The sequence below is a fragment of the Triticum aestivum genome, chromosome 3B (assembly GCF_018294505.1).
Source record: "Triticum aestivum cultivar Chinese Spring chromosome 3B, IWGSC CS RefSeq v2.1, whole genome shotgun sequence".
NCBI classification, from domain to species: domain Eukaryota; kingdom Viridiplantae; phylum Streptophyta; class Magnoliopsida; order Poales; family Poaceae; genus Triticum; species Triticum aestivum.
Genome location: NC_057801.1, coordinates 843,639,241 through 843,656,729, shown reverse-complemented (window position 1 = coordinate 843,656,729; position 17,489 = coordinate 843,639,241). Strand labels below are relative to the sequence as shown.

Below are 17,489 nucleotides of genomic sequence, written 5' to 3'. Positions count from 1 at the left end.
ATTCGTTTGATGTGTTAACCAGATAGAATTAATTTTGCAAGCTTGTAAGTACAGTTCTTATTGGTTTTGGGAAAGTTAGAATCAGTTCTTTCATTTCTTAAACGTTCATTTATTGGTTTTTACCAGTTTTGTGTTTTTGGTTTTCAAATACATCATACCTTTTAAATAAACGTTGAAACAAAAATCGTATATATGTTGAACATTTTGAAGATACGTGGTAAACATTATCAAATACAGGATTAACATTTATCTGAAAACATGAACATTTACCATTTGGAATGAATGGTGAGCTATATCAAAAAAATAATGAACAATAGAATGCATGAACAACTGTTAAATGCACATAAGTTTTTTTTTCAAAAACATAAAAATATAATTTCACACAAATTGAATATTTCTAAATTATTTCATGAAATATATTTAAACGGCTAGCATCTTTATGTGTTATGAACATTTTCTATATACATGAAGAATAATTTTTAAAACACAGCGTGCATTTTCTAAATATATTAAGAATAATTTTCAAAAAAAGCATTGTATATTCATACAGAGAGCAAAGTAATTTTAAAATACAATATGAATTTGTTTTAATGCATGATCATCATTTCTTAATATACATGATAAAATCAGTTTAAAATGTCATAAGCATCTTTGAATGATACTAATATTGATTAAAGTCATGAAATTGTTTTTCACATCTGAACAATTTTTATGGCTTGAATGTTTTTAACATATCATTATTATTATGAAATTACGTGAAGACTATAGAGAAACCTACAGACTGTAGTGGGCCGGCCATGAAGGGTGTAATAAGTAGGCGAGCATGCAACCATCGTAAACGGGCGCCCCTATGTCTCGCTGAAGGTAGCCACCAGTAGGGCCGCCCTGGCGTGAGGGAACCAACAGCCACGTTATCTGTTTCTCTTTTTTTCACGTTTTTAGTTTTCGTTTTTGCTTTCTTCTTATGCTTTTTATAATTTCAAATATTAAAAATAAGTATATTACCAAAACCACTCTACATTAAAACCTTTGAAAAATGTTGACCAATCATTATAAAAATGTTAAATATGTATGGAGAAAATATTTATCACATATACAAAAAATGTATATAAAAATAAACTGTGCACAAAATACTTTTTTATATCTATTTAGAAAATATCAAGTATCCGAAAAAATGTTGACAAGTGTTTGAAAAATGTTAAGCAAGCGCTTGGAAAAGGATAAATGTGTATAGATAAAACATTGACCATATATTCTAAAAACAATGAAACAAATTTTCTCATGTGTGTGTGTGTGTGTGTGTGTGTGTGTGTGTGTGTGTGTGTGTGTGTGTGTGTGTTTGTGTTAATCAAGCACTTGAAAATTTTGAAACAAGTATTTGAAAAAGGTAAAATGTGTTTAGAAAAACTATTCACCATGTTTTAAAAATATGTTACTATTGCATTTTAAAAAATGTTAATCAAGCATCTGACAAATGTTCAAATGTGCATAAAAAATGTTGACCAGGAATTAGAAAATGTTAGTCAATCATTTGATTTTTTTTATAATTGTGCATTGGAAAAAAATAATGGTGTATTTAAAAAATGTTAATCAAGCATTGAAAAATGTTAAGATGTGTATACAAAAGATGTAGACCATGTATTGAAAAATGTTAAATTTGTATTGGAAAAATGGTAAGCTTGTATTAGAAAAAATGTTGTTGACATATAAAAAAATGTAGAATGAAAATCAAAAGAAACACCGAAAACCAAAAAATGGAAACCGTAAAAGAAACAAAATAAACCAAAAGAACAAAGAAAATGGAAATAAAACCAAAGAAACAAATGAAGAAAATGATAAAAACAGACAAGATAAAAGAAAAGAAACGACAAAATAAAATTCACCTGAAGAAAACTGAATAAAACCGAAGAAAATGGAGAAAGAAAAGATAGAAAAAACCTGTTGAAAAAACCCAGGAAAACCATTGAAAAACCGGATGTTATTTACTCTCATATGTCGGGCCCCTACTGTTTGACAGGAAATGATAGCTAACCTAATTTATATGCGCTGTCTGTTATCATGGAGGTCCCATGATCAAATCCCGGTACTTCTGTTTTTTCCTTCTCATTTTCTCTTTTATGTATATAAGCTAATGGGCCGGCCCATCATTGTAGATGCTTAAGCGAGAGAACCTTGCAACTCGATTGACACGATATATAGCATTCACGACATTTGCCTTGCCGCTCGCTCTGCAGAGAACTATCGGTAACTCGCAAAGATAGCGATCCAAGCGAGACATGTCCCGGCGGATCAAACGGTATACTCACAGTAAGGCCCCGCAAACAACACTAAAAAAACTTCTTCCCCGAACCCTTTTTTTTGTTTGTTTTACGGTCTCTTTTGTTTGTTTTTTCTTTTTTTTCTTTTTTCATATATTGGTTTTTTTCTTATTTTTCGTTTTTGTTTTTGTTTCATTTTCATTTTTTGTTTCTTTTTTGTTTTCCTTTTTTTCAAGTTGGTTTTTCTTTTTCAAAAAATGATTGCACTTTTGCAAATGAGCAATTGCAAAACATTCGTGTTAAAAAGTTCAAAATCTCATAAAACGCTCTTGTTTTCAAATTTTGGCCAGTAGTTTCAAAATTAGGTCGCATATTTCAAAATAATATTCCTGTTCCGCAAATTTTGAGTGGGGATATCAAAAAGTGTTCCCTTTTAAAAATTGTTCCCAAAATTAAGAAAATGTTTGTGGTTTCCAAATAGTGCTCCGGAGTTTCAATATTTTCATGTATTAAAAAATTATTTATGTTTCAAAATTTTGTTTGGAATTTCAAGAAATATCCGGATTCTGAAAAATGTTCACATTTTCAAAAATAATCGGAAGTTACAATAAATGTTCCTCTTACAAAGATCATGATCTTTAAAAAGGTTTACATTTTATAGAAAATATTATAAATCTTTCAAAATTTATTCACAAATTTGAAAATTGTCCATGCCCAAAAATAATTCTTGGAGGAATCAAATCCAAAGATATTTGACAAGTGATCACGTTCAGAAAACCCTTTAAGAACAAATTCAAGTGCAGGTCCAAAGATTTCTTCAAATTCTGAACTACTGGCTGTGGAAAATCTTGGGTTTGATCCCTCTAGATTTTTTTAAGAAAGCACATTTATAATTTCGGAAAATATATTTAAAATAGTCAAATATTTTTTCCAAATGCAACATTTATTGACAACACGCACATTTATGGAACATTTATTGACACTCCCAATATTTTTCCAAAACATGCACATATTTTTAAATAAAAAATAAGAAAACTAAGCCTGAATATTTTTTATAAACAGGAAAGTTTTCATAAAGTTTGGAACAATATTTTTAAAACATGCACGTTTTTTTAATTTGCTGAGACTTTTTTTTACGGGAACTGTTTTTGAAACTCTCAAACATATTATGAAGAACATGAACATGTTTTGTAAGTTGTGAACATTTTTTGAAATATTTTATGCAAAAAAATTGAAAAACTAAAGCAAATGAAGAAAGAAATAAGAAACAAGAAGCAAAAAACGACGAAGAAAAATGAAAACAAAATTTAAGAAAAAAAAACAAAAGAGACCAGTAATGTCTAACAGGTTGACCGCACTGCGTATGGCTTTGCAAGTGGGCTGGCCCATGTCTTTGCCGCTGGCATCCCTGCGTGAGCAAATTATGGACAGTTCGCCGTTCCGAGCAGGTCCTCTTATTTGGTGAGAGCAAGTAGTCAAGGGGTACCCCATGCGGGAGCCCCGCAAGCATCACTTTTGTGGGCCGAGAGTGCACCAAGTGGTACGTCCAACCGCTCTCACATGTCACGTGGTAGGCGGTCCCTCAGTTTTCCGGTTTTTATTTTTCCATACATGTTTTTGTATTTTTGATGGGATTTTTGTTTTTTCTTTTTTGGATTTTCAGTTTGCGCCTGGTTTTTCCCTATGTTTTGGAGAGAGAAAAAATCATGAAATGTTTTTCCTGTGATTTTCTTTTTTGCTTTCACAAGAAGCACGGATTTCCTTTTTGTGGAGGCACATATTTGCTTCTCAGAAATTTGTGCTTGTCGGAAAGGGAAAATGATTTTTCTACGCAAATTTTCTTCTTCTTCACAAAACACATATTTGATTCTCGTGGAGGCATAGACTTACTTCTGCGAGAAGCAATCTTTCTTAGTGAAGTTACTTTTCCTTTTTGTAAATATGTGCTTCCCAAGGAGGCACATATTTGCTTCCACGAGAAGCACGATTGTGCTTCTTCGGAAATGGAATTTGTTCCAAGATTTTATTTTTGTGCTTCCACGAGAAGTGCGTATTTGCATCTCGTGGAGGCACACATATGTGCTCCTCGAAAAGGGAAAAATATTATTAAGATCCCACTTCTTGTAAACACAAGTATCTTCACTTTCCCCAGTGAAATCCAACTCCTTGAGCATTCATCAGAACGAAGAGTCCAACTCCATTATGATTGCTTCAGTCCACTCTTGGATCTCTGAAGTTTGCACAGTTATTAGCATCCTCTTGATCGACAAAATCTCCTTGGATCTACTCCCTTCTCATGAAAATCCTTTTGGCGTCCATATTTTTTATCTCATAATTCAAATATGTAGTAATTGCTAGTTTAACCGAAAGTGACTTTAAGCATCAGTACAATGAGACAATCTTCTCGTAGTCAAGTATGTGAACTTGTCATATACTATTCGAAACAAGTCCAACTTTATAAAACATTTTTATCTTTGTCGGTTTACATATCCTTTATTATACGTGAAACTCTAAGTCTTTTGGAGGGTTCATCAAGTTCTAAACTGGAATCATGTATGGATAATGTCTTGGATTACTTTGACATATAACCAATTCAGAGTCAGGTCTCATCAATGCTTCTTTGTGTACATAGATTAATTTTTTGTCGTCTGCATACCACACGGGCCTGTATGAGTTTTGCCTAACCCATGTGGCTTAGCTGCAAATTCGATCGAAGTCTATGTCTCATGTAGAGGCTTGCGTATCAGTCAAAGTAGGAAATTTTGGAAATACTTCTAACGCTTCTTCCCTTTGACCTGGTTATGAAGATTCTGTCATCTCTCGAGTTGCACTGTCCTCCCACTCATTCTTTTGCAAGAAACGTTTTCTTCTAAATTCACCGCACTCTATGGAAAAATACTTTGCCTCGGTGTAGTGATAGAGGAATACGATCTTTTGGGATAACTAACAAAGTAGCACTAATCCGGCTTGGGATATGAGCTCATCAGCTTGTAAACACTTTTACATATGTCTCATATTCCCAAATGTTAAGAAAAGACAAAATGGTTTGACATACCATACCATACCTTATATGGCGTCATTTTTCAATAGATTTGATAGCACTCTATAAATGTCGCAGTCTCTAAAGCATGAGATTTTAAAAGTATAATGGAAAATTGATTTGTGTTGTCTTTGATCTCACCATGTCACACATGATTTGATTACATCTTCTTGGATACTCCACTCTTAGTGTTGTTCCGGGAGGTGCAAGTTATGAAGCTCTTTTCACAAATCATCATATATTCATTAAACTTGTAACTCAAAATTTCCTCTTTTAAGTCTAATTGCAAAAACATAATTTATCTTGTTATAATAATTTCTACTTCATTCTGAAAATCTGTTTAACTATTTTAAAGGATCTAGACTTATGTCCCAACAAGAAAAAATCCATATATCTACTTGAGTCATTCTTGAAGAGAGATAAATCCACCGCTTGCAACAACTCTTACTGAATTACACACATCAGCATGTATGCTTCTATCATTTTTGTTGCTTGTTCCTAATGCCCGTGAACGATATTTTAGTTACTCCACTATTTGGGTGAAAGTTGCAAGTGTCAGATGATACGTAATCAGATGACTCTAAAATTCATAACTATAGAATTTCTCCATGTGTTTTTCTACAATGTGACTAAATGCAGTGCCACACACACTTGTGATATTCATTTAGTGCTATGATATTTAGCGCCAATGTTATGGATGTTTAATTTTATTGTCAATATTCATAACATACATACTACATAAGAAGAGTATGGCCCTTCACTATGCATAACAACGAAAAACAATTGTTCTCTTTATGAACAACTAATTTTCCAACAACCATTATGCAATAAGCTAGAGTATATAAAATACTAAATTAGTTATGAAAATAAGCTAGAGTATATGGTCACCTTGAAGATGGAAGATTTGGATGAGGACGCAGGGATTATTGTGCAAGCCGTTCGTTTTAAGATGTTGCCGTGGCAGGACAATGAGTTGGAGATGGCGGCGTGGAGTCAGCCGAGATGGTGGCGACGGCAGATTCAGCATGGAAGCTCGGATTGCACGGTGTCAGATTAAACTAAGCATGCTTGTTTCTTCTTTGTTGTGATCATGCAATGATGTGGTCCACCACTGCTGTGAGATCCAGTGCGTGCTTCCTCAGACAGATTGAATTTCAAATTTACTTTATTGGCGGATAGTATTCAGCTAGCTTTGAATGGCGGGCTCCCTCATCTATGTCCGCGAACTGGTCCCGTTGGTCCGTGGATGGATGTGGTGTCCGGTTTGCGGGTCAGCATTGAAAGTGTCGTAAATGGTGGTCTGGGTCCTTGGGGGCCCTTCTTCTTTTCAAAAAAGAAAAACATTTGTGTAGCTTTGTTAGTGTACTCAGGCAGTACGTGCGTATATAGCATACTGGACTCTGAAATTTGCATTTGGTTGCTGTCTCGTACTCGTACTCGTACGTGCATGGTGACTGTTTCGTATCATCGATGGGAAGAAGGCAAGAAGACACTGCCGTTCTATTATAGGTTCAAAACGCTAGTATTAAAGCTGGGAGCGTATGTCTTATTATCGTCTTTTTGTTTTATGTAGAAATGATTTGGTTTTTAAGGACAAAAAATCTTCTCCTTTGCAGATTATTTTTCGTTGTACGCACTCGCCATGTGGTCTATGCTTCACCATACGCAGTATCAACCGCCGTTCAAGGCGGTGTGTACGCGATTGGAGCCATGGAAGTTTTTTCTCAACATGGGTTGTATCATAACCTCCGTATTGGTCCATAACCTCTTTCGATATAGGCATAGTGACGGTCCTATTTGACTCTACTGGTGCCGATATGTCCATTTTCATATTTTTACCTTTTCAGACTGCTTGTTTTTGGCTGTGGACATCTTAGCTATGCAGAGGTCAGGTGTTGTTCCTCATAAATTGTATCAACTTGATGCTACATTTCGTGTTTGTAAAAGTGTCCTTTATCGGAAAAAAGATGCCACTGCCGTACATACGTACTTCACCCACATTCCAAGGCACGTATATGTCCGGCTACGTACATTGCCCATAACCATCATATTTAGCACGGACTTAACCTCAGTGCTCAACTATTGATTGTAGTTTCACTTCTTAGATCATGAAATTAGACAAATTTAACGCTTAGACTGTGATGGGAATACAGAAACCGTCAGCAACATGTGAGAAGATCGGTTTCTGAACCCTGAACATGCATGCAGATGCAGTGCCAGAACTGACAAGGTTCGATGTGACTTGTGACCTCACTAATGTTTCTTGCCAGCACAAAATCCTTCGTCCATGTACCATCTGTGCTATCGCAGCACAAACAAACAGAGAGAGAAAAAGGAAGGATCTGTAGAATATACGAAGGAACCTGATGGTTATATCTGCGACTGCGACTGCAGGATATACGATCGTTCCAGCTTGCTAGGCATCAGCACTGGAATATCATGATGCTACATTGAGCATGGAATGGAATGTACTTCTCCTTCCGTCATCCTGGTCCGCATGGAACCCGTTTCGAGGTTTAAGTTTGACTTTCGCTTTCACCGAAAATCCTGGGTTATATGCCACCTAAATTATACCATTTGAATTTGTTTTGGAAAATAGTTTCCAATGCTGCGATATTTATGGCACGCAGCTCAGGTATTACTTGATGAAATCATTGGTCAAAGTTAAATCACGACGACATAAAAGACGATATGTAAATAGAGACGGAGGGAGTAGCATATTATGATGTTAGGACCGCGCGTATGTAAACATACATGAGGTGATTTCCGTCCGGAATTTAATAATGTACATTTTATTTACAGACATCATCGACCCCTAGTTCTCGCCGATCGAGTGATCTTCTGGAGGGGCAGAGGGGAACACAAATCATGCATGATGCCAGTCGTTTGACCACATGGGAACTGGAAAAATGCAGTGCCGGAACAGGAACAATATCGAGTACTCCTCCTTTTCAGTTTATAAAGCAAACACATATTTCTAGATCATGAATTTCACCAATAGAGTGGAAGTTATGTCTCGTTGGCCAAATTGATGACCCAGGAATCCATTGGTGTCTGACAAACCAAAGTGAGTACATGGTCATCAGAAACCGCACCACGGGACGAACGGAAAATGTCAAGCATCGTGGAAGACATCAAGGGTGGGGTTCGTGTGATTTCTACAAAAACTGTTCGAGAAACAATTGTCATAAAAGCTCTAGCTAGGATCCCTATTTCGGTATGCACTTGAAAAATCAGAACATACCTCTTAACAAAGAATATATTTGTCTTGAGTTATCTATCTAAGGGCCGGGTTATGTTGACAAAATGTCTTGTCTTTGCTCCTTGACAAAAGACTGAATTCCCTCGCCTAGCCCCTACTTTCGATGTTGGGACAATATTAACATTTCACTCTGGATAAAAGGTCTCGTCACGTTTTATATTGACGGATGGCTTGAGGGCATACTTGTTAGTGATGTGTGGGTTTGTTGAGAGAATTTTTTGTCATTAAATCCCCATTTAAGGGTTTCATTTTAACCAAAGATAATCTCTATAAGAGAAAACAACAGGTATCATGTAATATTGTTTTGTCAACAAAAATAAGAAGCGCACCATCTCCTGCTAGTATATATCTTTGAGAATGGGCTCCGTGCCTTAAAGAAGGGATGAAGGCCTCAAATATTGGCATGCATGTGTGTGAAATTGTTGGCACGTTGTCACCAAAACCCTCTCTAAGGTGAAGCCTAGTTGAACCTGTCATTCTTATAACACTTGCGGGACCAAGAACTTCAATGCAAGAGATAAATGACCAAACTCAGACTTTGACAAAAGTCGAGGGACCAAAAAACGCAGTTGCATATATATAGTCTATTGCACTGTCCGTTGCAGGTTTGAGAGAAACTGTAACAAACATGTGTTGTGTGCACATACTTCTCTTCCCTAGGCCATCTTCTTTTACTGTACCAGTTTCAGTGAACAACGAATGCAGTCTAGGTGAATATTTACACGAGAGGATGCAAATACCGGTAATGATTTACATACATTGCATTGTTACATCGATTGGACAATGCTGTCGAAAGGCGACGATATCGACAATCGTACCCACCCAGCAATCTCTAGGCGAGGAGATTCGTTAAGGACGTGAAGCTAGGTAGCTAGTAACCCCTGCGTTGATTACATCGACTGGGGTAAAACAAGCATCCATCCATCCATGCATGGCAAGATCAAAACATGAGTAAAAGCAAAGATCATGTTCTGTCAGAAGAAAAAGGAGGAAGGACCAAGATAAACAACCCCTCCCATCCAATGGCTAGCTAATGAAAGACCCCCTACCTAGAGAGAGGCGAGAGAGAAGCACACATAGATCTGGAGGGAAGAAAACTAACAATAATGGTGCATGTGCTAGCAAGCTTTATCCCCCAAAGGGGAGGGGGGGGGGGGGGGGGGGTGAAGAAGCACAGCAAGAGGGGGAGGAGGAGACTGGCCTGCTGCCACCTAGGCATTGGAGAAAGCAAAGCAAAGGAAATGCCTGGCATGAAAGCGAGCCAAAGGTAGGGGGAGAATCAGATTCCCCTGAACATGCTGGCCATGGCCATGCTCGCGCGTACCAAGAATTCAGGCAGGATCTTGGACCATTCCAAACAAAACCCTAGCTAGCCAACCCCCCTTTCGCTTTTTGTGACAGTTTTGCCTCCCCACCCCACCCCACCCCACTGTGCTTTTGGGCACACCCCGCTATAATTCCTCATCATCATCATGCATGCCCCTCTGCCTTGCCTAGCTTCTTTAGTCGTCCATATATGCTTGCATCGATGCTGTAATTTATGTGGTCGATCTGACGCGAACTTCCATGCAATATGCCATGGATAATATGCTCATCATGCGCCACATCCGTACATGATATGGTTTTGTGAGAGCTAGCTAGCTGCTGCTAGTCCCATCGATCCGGCCGGCTGTGTACTTCTCCACCAATTTTCATGCACGATATATATTCAACCTATAAGGCCACCAATCATTGAACGCCTGCCAGCAGCTGATAATCAGATGAGAACAAGAAATCACTTTTGTTCACTCATGCCATGCATCGTAATTTCAAAAATCACATCTGTGCATTTTTTTTTTCTAAAACTATATATTTGGACTTCACTTTTTTCTAGAAGAACCTCAATGCAGGGGCAGGTGTTATTACTGCATTTTATTAAGAAAAATAGAGATGATCCAGTTTATAAGGAAAACCAAACGAAAAAACCTAACATTCCCTGCTTAATTAGGGGAAAACGAGTGAAAACCCAACACGAAAACAGAAAAAAGACACCTAACGTTTGAACTCCTTTTTGCCTCTAACAAAGTCCATATGTTCACATACATCGCTGCTTATATGCTCTTGCCACTTTTTTGAGTTTGCATCATGGTCTCGTGTGCTTGGGGATTCGATCACATGCCGGCCCTACTAGTAGTATACAACCAGCTCTTATCGACATACCATTGGTTATTCAGGAGATATTTAATTTGCACAATCTTTTCATGGATTGCTAATTAATTTATCATATCCCTTGCACAGATAAATATTGCCATGACCACGCAAGTGTAAAGGACTACAAAGTTGTATGTATAATGTCATGGTCAACACATGCACTCTAGCTAGTATCTTTCTCTCTCGCTTTAAGTTGAATGTATCTACACACATACTTGTCGTTACGTGCAACAGTAAAATATCAAAAGAAGGGGGGGGGGGGTAATTACATTAAATTAAGCTATTATTTCCCGAATTTTTTGTTCCCAGTACCCCCTTTTCACTACTTAATTACTACAGAGGAAAATAACTCCACCTTTTATTTTAGAAAGAGAACAATACAACTAAGAACTTAGAGAATCCCTAACCAATCCCCAATAACCGGGTAGAGGAGGATGAATCTGGTTTTCCTCCACTAACTACGAACTAACCGAACCCCAAAAAATGTTAGGGGAGGTTTTTTTGCTCCGAGCCGCCCACAAATGTACTCGGCTGGAGCGGCCATGGAGTAAAATCCTCCACCGCACTTCGCTCACCTCCCACTGGCCCCTTTATGCAATCCACGCCGGTGCGCCCCACCATAACCCACAGCCACTCCACCGCCGACCCACCACCGAAAATGGCCGGATCCACCCACCACCGCTCCTCGTAGCACATCCTCGGTATTCGGCCCGCGGATCTACGTTGCCATGAGTGTCGCCGGCGCATCCTGCCTCCCAACCTGCCGCCTCCGCCGCCGCAGCCACCAAATTACATTGGCTTGTGGTAGCGCCAGTGGGGGACATGGGTCACAGATATATACAACTACGACACCGGCAAGCGGCATAGGCTTGGCTCCTTCCATTCCGCGGTGCATGTTGTACACATATATGACATCAAGTCAGTCAATCTCCACGGTGCCGCCGCCCGAGGCAACTTCTCCCACGGCCTGCCGCGGTTGGAGTCGGTCAACCCCCAAGTGGCCGCCCGACGAGATATGCGGAAAGACCGATAGGCCCGCGAGTGCCTTGAGGTAGAGCAAGCCGGCGAGGCCTACCTGGTGGAGCTCGCGGCTACTACCCGGAGCGCGTCAAGGTAGAGCGTCGGCAGTATACAAGCAGTACGTGGCCGGGAGGACAGAGGTCATCGACCTCTACAATGACGCCGACAGCGATGAGGGACATGACTGCTCATCGGAGGGCTCACCGAATCGGAGTTGGTGAGGATCGAGAATGAGACTAATAGCTAGTAGTTTAATTAGTTTTCATGCAATCATGTTTTAAATTTCATTTATTTTTTGTAAATTTGTTATGTATTTCTATTTCGAATCAATTTTGTGCAGAATCAATTTTGAATCTAGTCTAAATTTGCACCGAATTTGTGTTGATTTTTTTACTCTGTTAAATTTAGTAGATAGGTTAGAAACGGCACTTGTTTAGAGGAGCAAATATTCTCCACTAAAGGATACTCAGCCGTATCCTCCTTCAAATTTTAGGAGATCGGTTAGAGATGCTCTTAGCATATACACGATACATCCAACAACATGACACATTAGAGTAACTAGCCTTACTGCATACATAAGTATATATGTACGCCTTGTGCATTTTCAAACAAAACAATGAACCACACCTTAACGGAGTAGAACTTTTGATTGCAACAAACTAGCCACAAAATTGAATATGAAAAGGCTACAACTAAGACGACGGTGGACTGTCAAATGAGATTTTCTTATGTCTCAACCTGTTTTACAAAATTGTTCATACAAATTTAAGAAAATAGTCACTGTGTTGTGGTTTTTGTTCATCTAGTGCAAAAAGTTGCATTGTTTATTCTCATAGCCGAAAAAATGTTAAGTTTTGCACGCATCTCACAGTCATATTGACAATTCTCAATGTCGACCGTGACTTAATTGAAAAAGACCAGTCATCCGAGACTCAGTAAAACCATTATGAAAAACCTTCACGCAAACACGCGAAGGAGATCCCTGATACAAAGAGAATCTGACATATATAAATCATCAAGAGTTTCATGAAACTAGCACAGTGTAGAAGTGGGACATGGTACACACCCACAAATTAGTGCATGAAAAAGGTAATGAAACTCAATTGGAAAGATCCCAGAGCCTGCATATGCAGGGGCTACCAACACACTACATTTAGCTGCTAAGTATACTAAACAACAATTAAACAATAGTACTACAAATTAAGGCCATAGTGATCAAACACTCAAAAGACAAAAGGTTAACATTCTTGTGTATGCATTCATATCCCCCCTCCTCTAGAGATCTCGATGGACGAGATCGATCGAGTTCTTGTAACACATATTGTAGTGATGAAGATTTTATACATCCCCGGCCCCATTTCACCATGCATCAATCTAGGTTTGCAAGAACAAAGCTAGCTAGATCTAGCTAGCTAATTACCAGCTGCATTGCTAGTGCTGGAATAGAAATTGAAGCCGCCGCCATTGCCATTGACCACGTCCCCGTACATGCCCCTGCTGCTTGGGTAATCCTGCTGCTGCTGCTGGTTGTAGTCCCTCTTGGCCGGCTGGTGGTGGAACTGGTGGTTTCCCCCATCGTCGCCATTACCGCCGCCGCCGCCGCTCTGTAGCCCTAGGTGGAACATGCCCTGCATCGCCGCCATTGTGGTTGGCATTGCCGAAGCTGATTGAGGATTCCCGGACATCTGGTGGTCCATGGCGTGCAGGAACGGGAAGCTCTGCATGTGCGCAGCCGCCCACTGCTCCATGCCGTTCCCGTTCCCCTGGTGGTGGTGGTGCTGCTGCGCGCCACCGTCGGCCGCATAGGCGCCATTGTCGGGGAAGAGCAGCCTGGCGGGGAAGCTGAGGCCGAGGCTCGCCGGGTCGAAGCTATCGGCGAACCGGCTGCCGTGCGGCGGCGCGCTGCCGAACATGGAGTACTGCAGAGCAGGCGGCGCAGTGGCAGTGCCGGTGGTGCAAGCAGTGGTGCTGGGCGTCGTCGACGTCGCAGACGATGTCCCTGCCGCGGCGGTTCCGGATCCAGCCGACCCGGCCTTGGGCTTGGTGCTGCGCTTGGCGTGGCGACGGTACCCGCCGCCGACGGGGACGTTGCGGAGCGCGCCGCCGCGGGTCCAGTAGCGGCGGCAGGCCCGGCAGAAGTGGCGGGGCTGGGTGAGGGAGTAGTTGTTGAAGTAGCAGAACTTGGTGTTGGTGGAGTCGCAGCGCGGGCAGTTGAGCCCCGGCTCCGGCTGCGGCACCCGAGCCAGCCGCGCTCGCTCCGACATCGACATCGGCTTGTTGTTCCCGCCGCCAGCGCTGTCACCATCCCCACCGCCGCCGCCGCCACCATCACCACCACCTCCTCCCGCCCCGGCCGTGGCCATTAATCCTTCCTGCTGACCATGATTGTTGTTGTTTCCGCCTCCTCCGTCTCCAGGACCATGGCCAGCAGGCGAAGGAGTAGTAGTGATATGACTGTTGCTGCCGATTTGCTGCAGCTGCAAATTAAGTGGTCAGGAATTAAGCGTCAGCCAAGATGTGTATATTGAGTATATTCCAAGATACATAGTGCAGCAATCAGCAGAGGATGTATATCTGCCATCAGCAAACCCTAGCTTAGCTAGAACATATTCTCTCTCTCTCTCTTTTTCTTGCGTGAACAAAATCTTGAGAGAAGAATTAATTGACCGCAAGGATGCATACCTGAAGCTGGTTGTGGTTGGTGTTCCAGCAGCTTGATGAGTCGAGGAAGGCGGGAGGGAAGATCATGGCCGGCGATCTAGACTTCCAGAGAGAGTTGTTGGGAGAGGAGAGAGGTGTTTGGGCGGCTGGCTGGGCTGGAGGTTGGAGAGAAGAGATAGTGGGGGGAAGAGACTTGGCAGCTGCGGCAGCTGGGGAAATCAAAGGGAATCAGAGTACTAGTACCAAGGAAAGGAATGGAATGGAAGCTAGAGGAGACAGGAGGGTCTAGCTCTTGACTGCTTTGAGAGGGAGCGAGAGCTACCCAAGAGGAGAGAGAAAAAGGAGAGAGCGCCAGGTAGCAGCACAACCAAGAGATGAGAGAGAAGGCTCTCTCTCTCTCTCTCTCTAGCTTGTGGCGATTTGGAGGAGGGAGAGGACATCATCTTGTTGTTGTTTTCCTTTATTTACACACTTTTGCTTTTTCCATGGTGAGTGCTGATGGGGCTACCCATGCTACCTTGCTGATGCATGCAGTGTTGCTAGCTACAGTTGCAATAATTAATTAATGTCGTACTGATTAGCTAGCTTGCTATAGTTGATTTGCAGCCACATAATAGTCAATACCAGCCCATAGAGTTAAATGATACTACTAGTGTTTTAGTAATTTTGTTTCACTAACTTTGTTTTGAGACTCCAAGTTCAGCCAACCTTAAAAACCAATAAGATTTTTTTTGCGCGGACAATGGTGGATTGCAGTCCTAAGCAAAAGAAGAAGAAAAAACTACACTTTGGATACTTGGATTACACGAAAATAAAACCTCAGCTTTGAATTTTTTTTCCTAGTAGTTTGGAGGAAACCAACATCTCATGGGGAAGTTCACTTCAATTTTGAATGCACCATGCATGTGTCTTCTTCCAATGAAGCAAACATTTAATCTCAAAATACCTGTGTTATTTGTAATCCCACGGTTCCATGGAGGCCCTATAATGTTGGACCTTAGTACAATTTTCATGTTGAGATGTGGATGTCCTAAAGGAAAAAGAGACCACGACAAATTTGGGACTAAACTCGTTTTTTATCAAGTAACAATGGGTTGAGTTTATTTGTGATTATATAGTCGAATATATATAAAGATTGATGATTTGACCACCGACATAGTGAAAGTGGCATGACTAGTGACGCGACACTCGTTTTGCAAACAAGAAGACAGGCACAAAACAGAACATAATATGAAAAAATCTAGGAAAATATAAAAAGGTGAATAAATTTAGAAGTAGTATTAAATTGAGAAATTTGTAAAAACTCATAAATAAATTATGAATATTTTTTAATATTATTTTGAGAGTATTTTATGTTTATTTCAAATGATTTTGGATTTTGAAAAGATATTTAGAATATTTTGTGTTTATGACATTTTGTAATTTTATTTCCTTCTACTTACATGCTAATTGTTTAATAAAGTATATACATACCGGAGATGTTAGATCAAGATGTGACGCTTGAATGTTTTGTTGGTCACAATATTTACGTAAAATAGTTAATTTTAGGAAAATTAATAGATAAGCACAATTAATAAAACCGATTTAACGGATGTCATTATTTCCAGCTAATGCATCGGTAAAAATTGGGCTTAGCTACCAGAATAAAGGGAGTACCACCTATTTATATTGAACTTTTTTACTTCGTGATAACTCATCTTGATGTAAAGATATATATTGTTTCTATTGATATTCTTTATTCAACATACTAGCCTAAATATTATTGTATAAATAATAAGAAAAATGAACAATATACACAAGCTCCTGCATCTTAGGTACTTATTTTTCATACTCTTCTAATGTTTATCAGTAGAAACATATTTTACAGATCTAAAAATAAATTGTATTTTGTCACAAAGAATGTTTTCTATTTTGTTTCGGGCGTTTAAGCCACTATGTTGTTACAATGGATATCTTTGTAAATCTCAATAAACCAATACTACCACATTATGTTGTTTGCAGGTCACCGTATGTCGATTAAACTTGCTACTGTATTTAAGAGTAATGTATGCATCTTATAGATAAATGTCCAAATGTTTTGAGAGTACTCCGTTTGTAAATAGATACTTCTAGACCAATCCCATCCTAGCTCCTGCTTGTTAAACAAATAGATACTTCTACACTTGTATGGATATCAACTAGAAGTATGTTCTCCAATTCCATCTTAGCTCTTGGTTGGTGAGGTGGGACAATAGTTTGCCGTGCCAACATGCGTACTCTATAGTTTGTACAAATCCATGTATTTTTTTTGACAAGGGACACGAAGATCCTCGAAACCGGTGTTTATAATATCAAAAGTTATACATCAGTACCGAAAGGACTTGATGTACAGCAAGAGCATAGGGTGTTGTAGCATTTCCATGGCAAATAGAGTGTCGAACCCGCAAGGAGAGAAAATTAAGGCACTACTAACCCTGTAACTACATTTTCACCGATGAAATTTGGTACACGCCCAAACCGGAGTTTGGAAATAGCCTATTCTATAAATCCCTGCAGAAACGGAATAAAAAGGACTTTACCTAGAATACGAACTAAAGGTAAAAATAGGAATAAGAAAATGCTAAGTTAGTATAGGCAGTGCTTGAGCAATAAGGTCACTCGAGTGTTCCGTAGTCATCACTACTAATATGATCCATGCAACAAGTGCGGAGCATAGGTCTATGAATTGTCCCTAAACTACTCTTTATGTGCTTAAGTGGGTGGTTTCGCATACAGACGCAGCCTCACCAAGGGTTCTCTATTATTCCCCTACGGATTGGACAAGCCGAAGGTAGAGGCTTTTTATCGGCACCTCAAATTACTTCAACATCCTAACCCAGAACAGCAGCAGTAATATGGTTGACAGCCAATCAAGGCGACAATGTTGTGTGCGTACTCCTCACAACACACATGAAAGCTACTCCAACATAAACAAAAGATATTGGCTCGCCTAATTGAATTTAATTCTAATCATAAAGAGTTCATCCATATACCCAAGAACAAGTACAACTGCTCAAACATAAAGCCGGGTAACATAAAG

General features: G+C 39.8%; 1 protein-coding gene across 1 annotated transcript; it reads right to left on the bottom strand.

Moving 5' to 3' along the window:
- Positions 1–12,942: 12,942 nt before the first annotated feature.
- Positions 12,943–14,795, bottom strand: LOC123067038 (dof zinc finger protein DOF3.6). The gene is made up of 2 exons (XM_044489998.1): positions 14,453–14,795; positions 12,943–14,247 (listed from the first exon to the last, which is right to left on the bottom strand). Exons 1-2 carry the CDS (start codon positions 14,516–14,518, stop codon positions 13,183–13,185), a joined length of 1,131 nt encoding a protein of 376 aa, XP_044345933.1. The 5' UTR covers positions 14,519–14,795; the 3' UTR covers positions 12,943–13,182.
- Between the last annotated feature and the right edge of the window lie 2,694 nt (positions 14,796–17,489).

Coding starts and splice junctions, on each gene's coding strand:
- LOC123067038 (XM_044489998.1), bottom strand. CDS start 14,518: ATGATCTTCCCTCCCGCCTTCCTCGACTCATCAAGCTGCTGGAACACC. Junction 14,248..14,452: donor CCAACCACAACCAGCTTCAG/GTATGCATCCTT, acceptor CTTAATTTGCAG/CTGCAGCAAATCGGCAGCAA.